Below are 16,511 nucleotides of genomic sequence, written 5' to 3' on the forward strand. Positions count from 1 at the left end.
TCTCCGCAAAAGCCAAGCATTTAGAGAAGCCTTAGCTGCAGCACTGAAGATCTCAAAGAAACCTCAAGGCAGTAAGTATTTGATATGGGATCTGACGGAAATAAAAGAGAAGAGATTTGGAAATCAAGATCTTAAATTTACTATTTCTGTCTGGTAAATCCACATTGCTCTGAGTCTTGGGGAAAGTTTCTGTAATCCTCGTGACAACAGAAACAAAATGAGTTTTAGGGAAGAAGTGGAGAGAAGAGCTAAAGCTGTAAAAATGTTAAACCCATGGCCTTACAGCCTGTCATGAGTATTCTCAGTTCTGTTGTTTTTCCCTGCACGCTCCGTGACTCCAAGAAAACAAAGTGGAGTGTGAAATGGAGGAATGAGATCCCCACTGCAGAGTATCTGCAGCAATGCAGCTTTTGAGCCCTGGACTAGCAAAAGCACAGGAGGGATTCGAATCACTGCAACAGCAGCTTGAAATAGCTCAGAGTACAGAACTCTTGGGAAAAGATAGGTGACTTGTGCTCCCATGTTAGCATTGTATGTCAACCCTAAAATAACTCTGATTTGCTTAGTAAGAGAGGGGCTGTCTTTTTGGATTCTGTGTCTCAGTGAAGAATCAGCAGGTCCCGGATCAACTCCCTTGAGGTGGAGTTCTCTTGATTTGCCCTTAGCTAATCCAGATGAAATGCTTTGGAGAAATTATAAACGACAGCTTTGAGAACAAATTAGGTTCATACTTAAAGTCAATATTTTCTTACTTTGTGCCCTTTTTTTGGGGGGGTGGGGGGGGGGGGAAGTAGGGTAGGTACCACATTTCCAGTTCTGTAATCAGGAAATTAACTCACAGATTAACCAGAATTACTCTGTTTTCATTTTAAGCTTTAAGCTTGCCTGGTGTTTTAAGTGGATGCACATAGACTAAATAGGGGCAGGTATATTGCTGAAGTGCTGTATTCCAGGGATTAGGGTACTGTTCCCACCAAACTGCATGCACTGATTTGGGGCAGGTATTATTTGTCCTAGACAAATTAAATAATTCCCATGGCAACTGTCACTCATCAGTATGTTGCAGAGGCAGTGACAAAGTATTATAACTTTGAGAAAAAAATAACTTGCAGATGACAAATAGCAAATAGTCCTGAATCTATGGGGAGGTAAAGTCTGATCATAAAACAAGCCATAAAACAACTGTATGAACTGATACTAGATGAGATTATAAGAACAAAGAGCATAATGCTGATTGGTACTACTTCTCACTATACAGTTTACCCCTAGGGTTCTGTCAATGATGGCTGTCATCACTGCAGTAGTTACAGCAGGCTAAGATACTCACCTTTGACTGTGACCTGAGCACTGCATGATGCCCGTCCTGCATTGTTTTCAGCCAGACATGTATAAATGCCATCATCTTCTGGCAAGGCATCTTGAACAGTCAGTTTTGCAACTCCAGCTTCGAAAGTGGAATGGGCATACTGAATTGGTTGTTCTACAAACAGAGAGGAATAGAATTATCCTAATACATCAGCTGTAAGTTTGAAAAGCACTTCTCATTTTCGCTGAAATCTGCATGGTTAACAGCAGTTTGTATATTAGAGTGCAGAGCCAAATGCTGCTCTCAGGTTTATCTTTGAATTCTGAATAGATTATCTTTCAGACAGGTAAGAGATATCTTGTGTGTTTGCTCAGACGTTGCCTATATATTGTACTTTGCCTGAAACAAGATATTGGCACTGCTTCCCCAATGTACAAAACCTGCTGGGTGTGATGAAGCACTTGAAGTTCTTTAAATCATGTACTTTGCAACGGAAGACATTCCAAGAGAGGCAATAAGATCTATGATGGAGCCAAGAGATTGATTTATCACACAGTTAATCTACATTGGAGCATATACAGTCTGGTAGCAGACAGGTACAGTCTGGTCTACAGTGACAAAGCTATTAAGAAACACATTTTAAGAAACTGGTTCTGTAAATTGGTATGGAAAATGCTCAGATGTTAATGTAGACTGGTTAAAGATGCCTTGCTATTGTTTCAGAAACAGTCATCAATTTCAGCCTTTCTGAAATGCTTCTGCAATCTGTTTTCCCCATATTAAATACTTTCCACTACTGACTCATAATTGGTTTCTTTCCCAGTGTATGCTATGCTTAAGAGGGCCTGGTATCTGCTCACGAACACCATGTTGGAAAGAGAAACTAGTTTCATATGAAAAGAGGGTGAAAGAGATGTGACATCTGTCACTTGGGAAATCATAATCAAAAGGAAGGTTAAAAATTAATTTCATTGCTTAGGGGTCTTTAAAAAAAAAAAAAAACAGGACAAAAAACTCTGGGGATTCTTAGAACCAGCTCTGCAGTATCAGCAGGATAAATTAAACGATGGCCCAGATTTTTCTCTTATCTCTGATTTCCAACACTAAAAATATTTGGAGGCAGTTATTACCTATGCACTATCTGTATATGAAATTTAATTCTGAAATATATATACAATGAATTTGATCCAATATTTGAAAAATAATATATAATTCAGAGTAGATGATTTTCTTGTCTTATTTGTCTTACAAGCTACTTGTTTGTTAGCAAATTGTCTACTTCATGAAAAACTGAGTTGAACATTTAATCAACTGCCCAGAAGGCTTCAATTTTAGAATAAACACTCTCCATGTCCTTCATAGATCGTATTCATATTGCCAGTTCCCTCCCTTGAGCTCCCTTTCACTCACCTGAACAGACTGTTATAAGTCTTGATTAAGTCAAAATATGTATTTTTGCATATAAGAATAACATTACATTGAAATATGTAAATATAGAGCTTAGGTCTATATTTATATTAGGTCTATTTCTCTTAGCAGAGAAAGCTTTCTGTAAGAGAGCATGTGGTGCTTGACTGTCTTTATGGTCTGAATGTAGAGTACTGAACATGATGGGAATGCTGCCTGGGATTCTTACCCTGAATCTCTGAATGGTGCCTGATGATATGATGATGATAGCCAGGTCAGAAATAAAGTAAGGATAAGAGATGCATCATCATCATCATCCAAAAAAAAAAAAAAAAAAAAAAAGCACAAAAATAGGATAAGTGTTCTTGGTGGAAAAAGAAAATGTTCTCCTTCAATATGTCCCCAAATGAAAATATCAGACTTTGTCCAGAGATACCCTTCATATCCTTTCTCACTGCAACTCAACAAAACTGTAACTCTTTGTTCATTATTCTGTCTTTTCATGAGACCCTGGAAAATAAATAATAATATATCTGCCCCGAGGAATAACCTACAGCAATATTATAAGTTATGTCCATTGTACTTATAGTTTGATCTAATAAAAACAACTCTCCCAGTAGTGAAATGTTCCCTTCTCTATAAGCAGAACAGTCAAATCCCCATGACAGTTTGGCAGCAGAAATAATAACAAAAATACCTTACTGGTGTGGCATGTTATGCTAGAAGAAGGGAAAATTTCCCCTGGCTCATTTATTAAAAGCTTTCTGGAAAGATCATGAAGCTATCCTAAAACAAAACACTACTCAGAGAATTGTTCTGTTAAAGTTGTGGTCATATTGTTTTTAAATTCAGCAGAAAGGTGTTCAACTGAAAAAAAAGAGAAAGGAAAGCACTACGGACAGGAAGACATTTGAAATACAGTAATACAGGCTTTATTCCTGCAAATTAAAAAGAAGTTACTAAAAAACATTTCAAGAGGCTAAATTAAACTGAAGTTGTGTACCAAAGTACTACCACACAGAGACTGTTTTTATATTATATACATTATAAATTTATAATGCTTTGGTGAGGCACTACAACAAAACAAGCTTGCTTTCAGGGAATTTGCCAGTAAATCAGCAAAAATTCTGAGAGCAACTTAAAAAGGAGAATTAGAGCAACAGGACAAAAGAACCATCTTTTAAGAGTTGGAAAAAAAGCTTTAAATCAATATAATAGGTCAGGAACTAGAAAATAATCCACAGTTCAGCCAAGTAGCTCTTATTTCTGCAGCTTGGGTGAATATGGGAGCAAATCTTTGTTCACACAGATACTAAGAAGTAATTAATGACAATGCACAGCTTACGGCATTTTGACTTGGTTGAGCTAAAAGAGCATAATGGCTTGGAAAATGTTTTAAATTTGCAGGCAGCCACAGCTGGTAAAATAATAGTATCTAAAGTAGTACTCGCATGTTGCACTGTATAAAGAGTTGTAAGGGTGTTGTTGATCCCCCTGAGATCACTAGAAGGCAGACTAGGCAACATAGAGGCTATACGGCATGAAGGGCCGCCTAACCTAGGAGTGAGAATCTTCTGCTTTTTTTCTTCTTTTTTTTTTTGTTTCTCAAAGCAGCCTTTTATTCATGCTTCTTACGATTTGATAACTTGGTCCTTGTACTCATTATTCACCTAATATACATACTTTTCTCACTTTTCCTTTCAAAAGTTTAATTCATTATCATTGTCATGCATGGAAGACAATTTGCACTTGATATTTTCTTGTGAAATGTACACATTCTGTCCTACATAAATAGTGCTATATTTTGAGCAGTGGTACAGCTGCTCTCAGCAGATTACTTTTTTTCTTTACAGCAGCCCATCATTTATGAACTGAAAAAAACATTATATTCCAAGCATAGACAGCAGATTCTAACACACGCTTCTTTATTTTTTAAATAACAAAAGCTATCTGACTGCCTCTAATTATAAACTGTGAATATACTGTTTTCTTCATACGGTCAGTTCATGAAAGACTCTATCCACTTGCACTGTTATGTCTGCTTGGAAAAATATTTCAGCATGACAAAATACAACTTTCTTTTTTATTTGCTTGTAGATGTTAATATGAGCAGTTTGTAGTATCTAGTTAGCCAGCAGACATGAATATGTTTGGATTCAAATGGAGATCACAGCAGCCAATTTGATAGTTATGTAAAATAATGATCCTAGGCACGTACGTGGAATTATCAGCATTAAACTACTATTTACAATCCATTCAAATTTGTATTGAAATGGTATATAAAATGTTATGTATCACAGTCAGATGCAAGACAGAAAAGCATTAATATATAGTGATATGTTCTGGGTTTCTAGAGCAAAAGAAGCACTCATTCATCTTTAGAAAAATACACAAAGTCCCTAATTTTTATTATTAGGGTAGCTTATTGTGCTTCTGTACATCGGAATCATTACTGCCTTCTGATTTAAGAGACAGAGTTAATGCACTGGCTTTCACCTACAGAACCTTTGATGGTTTGAAATCCAATGATCTGGGAAAAACTGCTTATTCGTCCTTGTGATTTTGACCTGATTGCAGTTGGAAGCAATAAAAATATGGCTATACCTGACTAGGTGCAGACTTGGCTGAGGTCAAAGGAGAAAGGTCAAAGCATAAAAAAACATACTGAAAAATGGCAGGATGGAACAGTGCATACTGAAGACCTACAGAAACCCGTACTTGTATATCTCAAGGCTATGTTTTTTCCAGAAGACAGTGGTTTTCTAGTTGGTAAAGCTACATCAGTGGAGATGTGTGCCTGCATTTGGAACTTGAACATCATTTGAGACATGAATATGCTCTGTGTGGTATGGAAGACAACTAGCTGTTACTATATCACTCATGACTAAAGGAACTGAATATGGGCATGGGTACCCTTGGAGCACAGAACTGAAATAGATGACCCTGTTGGTAGGAGTTACTCTTTCTGTGCGGCAAGACACAATTCTTGAGTTGCCACAGGGATTCTACCCCAGTCTGCAAAGGTGAAACTGCAGAGTAGACAGAGAAACAAATGATTTCCAGTGGGAGAGTATCAGAGCTTTCATTCACATATGTTTCATGCTGTAAATAAAGCAGTGGCCTTTCTATTCTAGACATAGAGCTATTGGGGAGGAGAACAGGCTGGGCTGTGGGAACATACCGATCTCAAGGTCATGGTTCATTTGCCCTGCCACCTTTTTGAGTTATTCCATTTACTCTAAGCAGCTTAAGAAAAACAGAGACTGTGTACAAATAATTCATTTTAAAACAATTCTGAAGGAAATAGCTTTATGGTGAAGTATGCCATTCTTTGTCTTTAAATCACACATACAAAAAGATGGGGAGAGTCTGCAAAAAATCAGTTGTGCTTCAGGAGTAACAGAAGTGATCAAGGGTTAAACAGAATAAATCTGTCTAGTGTTTAATAGATATGACTCCAAACAGAAAGAGCCCATAGTCAAAGCATGTAATCCCTGAGTATCTGAAATTATTTGAAATCTAAGCAGAACGCAGATGATTGAGAACATATTAAGAGAGGACTGCTAAGGAAGCTTCCATGTTCAGTTATTTAATTGCAGCATGGGAGGAGAGCCTGAAATTAAAAAATATTTTATCATTTTTTTAATTGTCTTTTGATGAGCATTCCTGTGCAGCATTGGAGTCTCAAGAAAAATCCTTCTAGCAGACAATGAATGAGAAAAGCTGTGATTTTAATATCTTGGGCACATAGATAGTGAAACGAATTATGACCTGCTCAGGTGAACGACAGGTGAAATCAGGCATGGATTTCCCTCCAACCTTCAAGAGTAATAAGGCACTTGGTTTGCTTACAACATATTTTTCCTGCAGGATCATGATGACAACCTGCTGCCCTCAGAGCAGAGGCTCATAACAAGGAGTAGGGGCATCATGGGATTCAGCATACAGTAATTCAGCTTTTAATAGCAACACAGACTTTGTTGCAGCATAGTAAAAACTGTATTTAACATAACCCAGGAAACTCACATGCATACAGCATATTCACTAAAATCCCTCCTAGACATACTAGAAAACTGCAGTAGAACAGAAAGGTACTTTTAAAACCTACCCTTCCTTCATATTATGTGCATATAAATAGATTTTCTAGTGTACTATCTTACGATGAGTTAACAGTCCAATATTCAGCCATGCTTGTCCTGATCAGAGTGGCATTTGAGACTGGGAACATAAGTGGGTGCACGTGTGTATTGCATACCAGAGGATTCCTTACCATTGAGAAGCCATGTGATCTCAGGCACAGGTACACCTCCTACATAGCACTGCAGCACAAAGTCTTGCCCTTCACTCACAGTGCATCCTTTCAAGACACTGGAAAAGCATGGAGCAACCTCTTCAACTTTAGGCCCTTTAAAACCACAATGAAAATAGTTTCTTTAGCCCAAACTGACAAAATTACCTTTACCACTTAGTGACATTTTCTAGGTACACTTAGGTGACATGGCTGGGCTAACAGATTAAATCCATGTCAGCCAGCAAAAAATAAAAATCCATCTATTGCAGTCAATCACAAAAAAAGGATATGCAACACATTCACAGAGTACTCAGTGCAAGGAATATGAAGAATAATTCTCTTCACGTGTTTTCTCCCAGAACTTCCCCAGTTTCCCGTTTGGCAGTGAAACAGGGTGAATTAAGGATGCTGCTTACAGATGTCTCATGGGACAGAAAGTGAGAGTATTTGGGGTATGCTAATTTAAACTCAGGCACAGTAAACAGAGAAACGTTGCATAAACATGATCACAGCTCTGGAGGAAAACCTAAAACCAGGTGAAAATATTAGAATTGAGGACAGGATTTCCTAAGAGGCCAACAAATCTTTCAACAGCCAGTAAGACAGTTCTTTCAAGCTCAAAATTATTTGCTGCTGGGAGCTGTACTTGAATTTGGCAGCATGCAATTCTCATTCCTTCACGTTTTTTCTTCTTGCTTTACTGCACAGGATCAGTTTGTGCTCACAAAACATTTCAGACATGCAGTGTCTTATAGAAATGCTAAGCAGCTCTAAGAAAACTACATGCAGTACAACAACAAAATCTTTGGCAACCTGTATCAAATACAAGCACTAATGTAAAACCCCAGTGGGGAACAGTTCTCCCTGTGTTCAAAGCATTTGATGGGATGGTCTTAGTTACACAAACAAACAAACAGAGAGGAAATTGATGTAGGGAGCGGTTTGCCAGCTATTTGTCATATTAGTGACAAAACTAGAAATCAGAATTTATCTGCATAGAGAAATGCTAGTAGGAGTTTAGTATTGACCAACCTTTGACAACATAGGAAATGCCCAGCCACAATTTTCAAAGTGAAGATGGGTTCACACACACTTACTTTTGACAGTTAACAACCAGCTGGTGGAAGTTTGGCCTCTGGGGTTGAAAGCTGCACAGCTGTAAGATCCACTGTCCCCCAGGCAGGCTTTCTTTAACCATAAGCAATGAGTACCATCTTCTTCATAAATTTGAATACCTTCTCCAGTTTTAATAGGTACACCCTCTTTGAACCACTCCACATCTGGTTTTGGTTTCCCTGAAACTAGACAATCAAGTATTTGATTTGTTATAAACAAGTATTCTCCTTACTGTAGTTCAATTTACTTCAGTAGGTATAATTTACACATACTCATTGAAGTTCCTATAATTGTGCAAGTGATATATTGAACTATCTTCAAAAGAACAGTTTGATATTTCTGATCCTCCAAAACGTTTCAGCCACTCCAGCTTTAAAATAACAAATGTTTGGTAACTAGCATAATCGACAAGCACTTCTATCTGAAAATTGTTCTTCTAACATGTCACATACACACACAAAAATAGATATTAAAGAAAAAACAATATCACCACCATTCCTTCCTATCCTGCTAAGTTGATTTTTCTGAGTGCCTAGCAATACTTCACAGACCATAATACCTACCACTGAAATTGTTACTGTGGTTGGTCATCCTGGGAATCTACAGACTGGATATGAAAAGGCTATCAGTGTTTATAAATATGTGAAAAGAAGATAGAGCCAGGCACTTTTCAGTGTATTCAGTTATAGGACAAGAAACTATTGGAACAAATTGAAACAGAGGAGGTTCTGTCTGAACATAAAGAAACATTTCTTCACTGGGAGGCTGGCTGAACGCTGGTATAGGTTGCTCAGGGAGGTTACAAGCCTTCCTCCTTGTAATGTAATTTTTCCCAGCTAAGGTTCAGATACAGAGAGAGCAGGCAGCATTCTAAACAATAAACTTTCAGGAAGCAGAAAAGCAAAACAGCTATATATATCTTTACTGTTTGCTTTTTTTATATCAGAGGTCTGTTAAGCCAAACTGATCCTACCAGTGCTCAGGGAGGCAGTAGCTATAATGGGTGAGAGGGGAGAAATGGCTGCCAGAAAACATCACCCATACCACCCTGATTTCTCTTCAGCAAGCGGGACTCTCAGGGATTTTCACTTTGCTTGTATTCCTTCTCAACTCAAAACATTTCATCCACTGTAACAAAGTCTCAGTCTGTAAGAAGGTACAGACAGTAAGAGAGGGCAGGAATATCAGCAAAAGAGATGTATGATACGCTTCAGGAGACCCTTTCAATGGAAAGGATACAAGGGTAGAAGAGTTTCTTGCACCCTCATATAAGAAGTCCTTCGAGTACTCTCTAGAAATGGTGACATTGATTACATCTGAGGAAACATCAGAGAAGGCATGGATGCTACTGTATGGAATTATTTGAAAATTTCATTTAGTACTGTGGAAACATGAACTTCATTATTTATTTCCAAAATGCTTTAGGAGGAGGGCAACTTACAGAGGAGAAAGTGCTTCACCACACAGAAGAGGAACCTGACTAACCCCGGGGCTTTAGTAACTTTCACCCTTTACCTTTGCTCTTGAATTTAATCTCCTGTCCTTCTGATGCTTCCAGGCTCTGTGGGCGGCTCTCAAACTGGGGAGGAATTCCCAAAGGCTCTCTCTTTTCCTCCTTTACAGACTTCCGGACTCCAGCTCTGTTTTCTGTTTCTCTACTCCTTGGACTTACTTGTCCTGTCAGAGAAGGGTTTTCTTGAGTTGTAGTTGTCATCAGGGGCTGCACAGTCCTTTTCCTGTCTTCAGCCTGTCTGATGAAAGTAGTCTGGGGTTCTGCCTTTGGTTCTGGTTGTGCTTTGACAGCTTGTAGTGTGATGGTGCTTGAAGTTTTCTGTAAGACCTGAGGCCCCTTGGTTCCTCTAGATTCTTGAAGAGGTACTGCATTGGCTTCTTGGTTCTGTCCCTGCTTACCATCTTTGGCTTCTCTGGAGGTGTAAAAGGTCTCTTTCTTTGCTGATAGCCTGTCTTTGGTTTCAACCATGAGTTCAGTGCTGGTAGATTTTAGCTCTTTAGCAATCCCATTGCTAGTTGCCTGTTTGAAATCTGAGTTTTCAATAGCTTTAGTAGCAAGTGTTGTTGGTTTTGGTGGCATGCTGAAGAAAGATGATAGGTTTACAAATACATGACTCTGTACAAAGACTAGTTATTATTATCAATAATGATATAAGTGTCCAAGCCCTGAGAAGGAAACTGAACTAAGTAGCCTTTAGTAGCAAATGTGCTACTCTTCTTCAGACAGATTAAAAACATGGATGGAAGAGGTAAAATGAAATTGTTAATTAAATACGATCAGTGCTCAAATACAGTCTCAAATGAGAAATTCCTGAGTACAAATCCTCTGTTCAGGTTGTAACACATGATATGTGAGTCAGATGTTAACCTTGCATGTGCTTCTAGGGAATAATTACTTGAGACTCTAGAATGTCCTTAGTGTAATGCTACTACACGCTTTTATAACTTCAGGCCATGTGTATTTATAGCTTAAAACACTACATAAAATAGCTCCTTAAGGAGAAATTAAAATGTAAATTAGGCAGTGAATTTACTGTTTCTAGTTATGGTATCTTCTAAATTAGGTCATTTCAAAAGGGGACTAATCAGTGAATTTGACAAGAAGTCTAGGGTAGCAACAGGGGTCAAAAATTAGTTTGTTATAAAAAAATAAATTGACTGGATGTAAAAATATCAGATAGGGCTTCATTAGTAAGAGTTTCTCACAGTTATGGTGGATCTGCTGCTCTGAAATTGAGGCACAAGAGTACTGAATAATTAGGGGCTTGAATTTAAGTATCATAAATTGAAGTTGACATCCCCTGACCACTAAGTTGTTACCCAAATGCTGTGTCTGTCTCACACTTCCAAAAGCATAAATATATTCCCAAGGCAGAATTGGAACATATTTGGAATACTAAAAGCCATTTCTAATCCAGATCTGTTTTGCTATGTGTCATTGACATTTTCCCAGGGAGATTCAGGATATTTATTATGACACTTTCCTCAGTTAGAGTTAATTGTACTACAGACTTAATGCACATGAGATTTACTGTTACAACAGTAACATTTTTACATTTTCCAAAATATCCTCCATCTACGAGTAAATGATGGATGGAACAGGCAAAAGTACTCAGGAGAACCCACTCTACATAGGGAATTCTGGCTGCAGAGAAACGCAGTTATATTCACACTAAATTTGTTTGAAAGTATGTTCCTAAAAATCACACAAAACTTAAAACAAGATAACATGGCATTTTCAGACCTACTTTGCGATGGACATGAGTCAGGACAATGTAAACGTGTACTTTTGAAATTTCACTGAGGGCATGCAAGATTTAACACCCTAGTGCTTGTAAATCAACTGGCCTTTGTTAAAATGTGTTATATAGTCAGATTAGAGCATTTCATTTCTGAATTTTCTATCCATGGGGAGAAGTAATTGAATAAATTACTATGATTTTTAAGAAACCATTTAAATATTACTAATCTTGACAAAGACCTAAAATGGTGATTTGTTTGTTTCCTATTACATTACCCTTTCTTTTGTAATCAATTTTCAGACAACATCAGAGACCATGGCCATAGCGTGTTTTGCTTATGACAGCAAAGAACAACCTGCTCAGTACTCGATGCATAGGTTTTTGACTCAAAAGTTAAGTAAATAAGCAAACAAATGATTTGGTAGTTGGAATAGAGCATATATACCAGTCATGTGTGAATATATGTGGGTGTCCACACATAGTTTTTCTTCAGATTATATAAATATTTGACTACATGGAAGCTGTGAGCATAAAGCCATCTAAACTTTGCTTAGCTGAACCAGACCAGCATTCTATACTTTAGAGTTAAGCCATCACTTCCACCAACTACTTCATATTACCAAAAGACCTGAAATTGGCACTATCTCGTTCCAAGTACAAATTTTCTAACTTCCAAATACAGACTGACCCAGAAAGATTTATCACTGTATGAGGAAGGTGCATGCAGTAAATGTCAAAAATACTGCTGAGAAAGAAGCCCAGTATATGCTGGGAAAGAATCCCAGTAAAAACATACCATAGTGGCTGAGCATGTGTGTCAGTCTTATCTGGACCTGGAATTAGGAAAAAAAAGAAAAAAAAAAAGAAAAGAAAGAAGAAAAAAAGAAGAAAAGAATATGTAACTTACATACACAATACCATGAACACCACTTTGGAGTAAGATTATGTACGAGATTGCATAGTTTAAAAAGAAAATTCAGTACTTCTGAGCCACTTGACTGTCTGCCAGCATTTTGCAGCAATTTCTACTACCAGATTTAATCAATAATGAAAGAATTAGGCTTTATATATATAGCGACTAGGTAACTGGAATCATCCAGTTAGTCAAGTTCATTGCAAGAAAGTGCCCTTTTTACTGACCTGTACTAATCCCAGAAAGAATGCGTGCATTATTCATAGCTGTGGTCAGCATCTGAAGCAAACATATACCACAACTGACTTTGTGACCCCAGTTCTGTGTCATCTCTAATAGCAGATGTACCCATTATACAACAGAAAGCCACCCACTTCAGGGAGAGCCAGTAAGGATCTAGTTTCATGTTTTTTAAAAAATGGCTTAGTGAACTTAATGGCCCTTTCTTCTATAAAACATCAGTAGAACAGGCAGCCTGTAGAAGGTCTCTACAATGGCCTCATCAGTTTGCAACGTACAGATAAAACGTACAGCTTTAGTTGGTAAAGGCCAGTGGTAGTTCTGAGGATCCCAAATGCAAATCTTATTGCTATTTGTATTCTTGATATCTTACAGAGTGACAGCACTGATGTGAACCCAAAAAGTTTGCACCAAAAATTTCACTGCTTGGGGTACATACAACCTATTGATCTTGTGATTGCAGCTAAGGGCACCAGCGGTTGATTTAATTATTTCTTTGCATCCAGCAACTGTAAAGCCATCTGCTTACCTCTTGAAATTTATCTTTAGTGTGGTTGCTAAAGGCATTATGATTTTGAGGCTAATGTAAAAGATACCCTAAGAAGCATCAAACTGCAAAGTGATATGTATATGGTATAAAGTAGAGTATAAAGAAAGTATATGGTAATGCATATATGAAATAGAACATCTTTAAGTATTTATACAAAAGCATTTATTTCCTTTAGCAGTAGGGACGTAACCTAGAGGTAGGATTTGACAAGCCTGAATTTTAATCTATTACACTCCTGATTTTTCTCTCATGCACTTCAGAACTATGCTCCTGTAATTTATTTTCCCTGTTCTGCAAACACGGGTACAGGTTTGTCTCCCAAAAGGTAGTTGGTATAAATATGCACCCAGTGTCAATACTCAACAAATAAAAAATTAATTACTACCCAGAATTACAAGTGAAGGGTTTCAATTGGCTGAAATTTAAAATTACGTTCAAAAGATATGAAGGTCAAAACTACAGTAAAAATGGGAAGCTGATTTTAAAGTTATTACAAACAAGCATTTCGATTGTTTCTTCCCAGTGAACCAACACAGTATTATCAGCCAGAGTATGCTCCAAGCTATCACAGTGTCATTTAATAAAGACAGAGGAAAATGACAGGGAAAAGTAAATGCTCATCTTGAAAAAGCAAAGATTTTTTTTAAAGGAGCAACTGTGATTCATCTGTGGTCTGTCCTGTTAATCTGTCTTTACTGTACCTTGAACTGTGAGCTCTGCAGACACAGATGCTTTCCCAGCACTGTTTACCACCGTGCACGTGTAAATTCCTGCATCAGCAAGCTGAACGTTTTGGATTTCCAAGTACTGGATTCCTGTTTTCTCAAACATGTTGAAACGCTCATTTTGCTGCAGATGAATATCACCCTGCAAACATCACAAGATATGATCAGAGTTGAAGGCTGAAGGGGAGCAGGATGTCAATAGAGCAATCAGACTGTGTGTTCTTCCAAACTGAAGAAAGTTATTGCAATCCACTGAAATGATAGTTTCAGGGGGAAAAAAAAAAAAAAAAAAAAAAAAAGAAGAAAGAAAAAGACCTTATCAGTGAAACGTGGTAATCATTTGGAAATTCTCATTACTAACAGAAGATTGCAGATCTAGTATACGCCCAAAGGGGGCAGTAGGACTTAAATCTTCAGTGTTTTTTATTAATCAAATGAATTTTAAGCATTGATCACTTATGATTTTGATTTTATTTTTGTACATTCTGTATGCTCACAGTTTCCTATTTTAATGCAGGTCTGAAGTTGACAGCTCGGGTCTCCTGATCTGTCAGACTCTTTTCTTTTACCAGTGTTTTAGCAGAAGTCAAACTGAATCAGCTGAACCCTCCTTCATTTGCCTTTAAATTTGCAAAAAATAACCATGCATGCCAAAATAAAGTCATGTCTTTTAGTTTCTAAACTGTTTGCTTTCTATTCAGTTCAGTCTCATTTCTTTGCAGATAGTGTCCTAATTTTAATGTACAGGCTAACTTACCCAATATAAATGTAACAGAAATGGCAGTTTATGATTGAGGAACTGAAGGAGAACTTGGGAAATACAGTTGTAATTTTCAAAGCTATCAGAGACTCCTCTGTGGCCACAGCTAAAGCATTAAATCCCTGCAGATCTTCTCTATAGAACAGAGATGCTTATGTTCATATTTCCCATTCTTTCTCTATTTCTTTTATCTACTTAGCAAGGTCTTTGGGTAAGTCCATCCTGTACTTGCTATTTTTGTAGTTATTTTATACTAATAAGGTACACTATTATCTTTTTTGGATTTATTCAGTATGAAAATGAGAAAGAATATGATTCTCCTTGTCATACATAAATTCTTGCTGTTGTTGATTTGTCATATTGCAGGAGCAAATGCATTTCACCAAGTAACAAAATTTCAGAACAGAAAGAAAACATTAATTTATTGGGAAATCATACCTTAGTCCAAGTTACTTGAGGCTGAGGTCGTCCTGTTATTTTACATGAGAATCTGCCTGTTTGGCCTTCACGCACAACAACTCTATTGGGTTTTGTAGCAAACTTTGGTGGACTCTCTCCCCAGATGCTTGGCCTATGCTCCACAGGTGGAACACTTAGTCTTCCCCTAAAAAGGTAATCAACATCTGAATTTTAAAGAAGGACAACTAGAAGTTGTTGTTAAGGCACATTTCAGGAAGCATTTTAGAGTAGAAGATTTTCAGCCATATGCTTTTATTTATTTATTGTCAATGGAAGAAATGGAAAAGCTTGTTGATAACTGCTCTTGACTACTCGTGCAGCTAAATAGCACAGTGCCATGCACCCTCATCCAGCATACAGATAACTCATATGACAGATCTGGGGGATGAGTTGCTTATAAGAAGAGCTGGACAAATCAAATGAGAAGAAACACTGCAAACGTTTAGTTTTCCCTCTTTTCTGTTTCTTAATTGTTCCGTAATAGATTACTTGTTCAATGTTCACAGTTCTTTATCATATAGTTTGTTTTAACATTCAGTGCAATTTCTAAATATAAATCATCAATTTCTTTTGGCAACATTTTTGACATGTCCTGCTAAAGCAAACATGGAAACAGCACAGAAACCAATCCAAATAGCAGTGAATGTTCTTTAAGTGTAAAATCCAGCTCTATTTAAATGGATGGCACATCTGGGAAACCACATGTGGAATGAAACTAGAATGACAAGAGTGACTGCAATCCAAAACCCTCAGTTAGGTAGCCATAAAACTTCAAACATCAAACAGTAACACAGCAAGAAAAAGAAATTTGCAGCTTCAGGTATGTTAATGTGAAAGGGAACACTCACATTCTTTGCTCTAAAGTCCTGGTACAACAAAGACACACATTAACAGATGGCAATCAGTAATTTTTTCCTTTTTTTTAAAAAAAAACCTTTAATTTCAAGCAAACTGAACCACTTTCAAGGCCTTCGTTTCCAGATGGCCTTTTACCATATGCAAGTAAGATGTCAGTACCTCACCATTTCTACCAGGTGTCACATACTAAAAGAGACTGCATTACCAAGGTGCTGCCAAGACATGATGGTTGCCATATAGGCAACTTGAGGTTTCTAAATAAGAAACAAGACCATGATGAAAGGGTTTACATGGACAGAAGGATCAGTAAAAACTTAGGAGATAAGACTAATGTGTGAAAATAGGAAACAGTCATAGAACTAAATATCAGATAGCATTTAATGTTGTCCTCCTCAAGCTACCTCTAAGGAATGGTTGAAAGAAGGCTCTTCTGCAGATCTCTTAATCAAGCAACCCTTAATCAACCTGGCATCAGACTACACCAAAACAATATATCTTTCTTTCAGGCTACTATATAATATTTAAATTACATATGAGAAAATGCTGGTTTAGGTTGATTTTATTTCTTTCTAATCATTCTAAAAGCAGCATTTTTTCTGCCTTTTAAAAGATGCCTGTCAGGTTATGGAAGA

At 37.3% G+C, this 16,511-nt stretch overlaps 1 protein-coding gene across 4 annotated transcripts in view; it reads right to left on the reverse strand.

Annotated features, from left to right (window-relative positions):
* The window catches only part of MYLK (myosin light chain kinase), a 192,361-nt gene that overhangs the window by 89,098 nt on the left and 86,752 nt on the right, over nt 1-16,511 (reverse strand). For 3 of the 4 annotated variants that reach the window (NM_001322361.3, NM_205459.4, XM_046943539.1), the window contains 7 exons: nt 15,001-15,166; nt 13,779-13,944; nt 12,171-12,207; nt 9,636-10,213; nt 8,102-8,305; nt 6,984-7,118; nt 1,328-1,480 (listed from right to left, as the gene is read on the reverse strand). In NM_001322361.3, the coding sequence (NP_001309290.2) occupies nt 1,328-1,480; nt 6,984-7,118; nt 8,102-8,305; nt 9,636-10,213; nt 12,171-12,207; nt 13,779-13,944; nt 15,001-15,166 (1,439 nt within the window). The remainder of the gene's footprint in view (nt 1-1,327; nt 1,481-6,983; nt 7,119-8,101; nt 8,306-9,635; nt 10,214-12,170; nt 12,208-13,778; nt 13,945-15,000; nt 15,167-16,511) is intronic. The other variant, XM_040703368.2, reaches the window with a different exon arrangement.

Source organism: Gallus gallus, chromosome 7 (genome assembly GCF_016699485.2).
Source record: "Gallus gallus isolate bGalGal1 chromosome 7, bGalGal1.mat.broiler.GRCg7b, whole genome shotgun sequence".
Taxonomy (NCBI): Eukaryota; Metazoa; Chordata; class Aves; order Galliformes; family Phasianidae; genus Gallus; species Gallus gallus.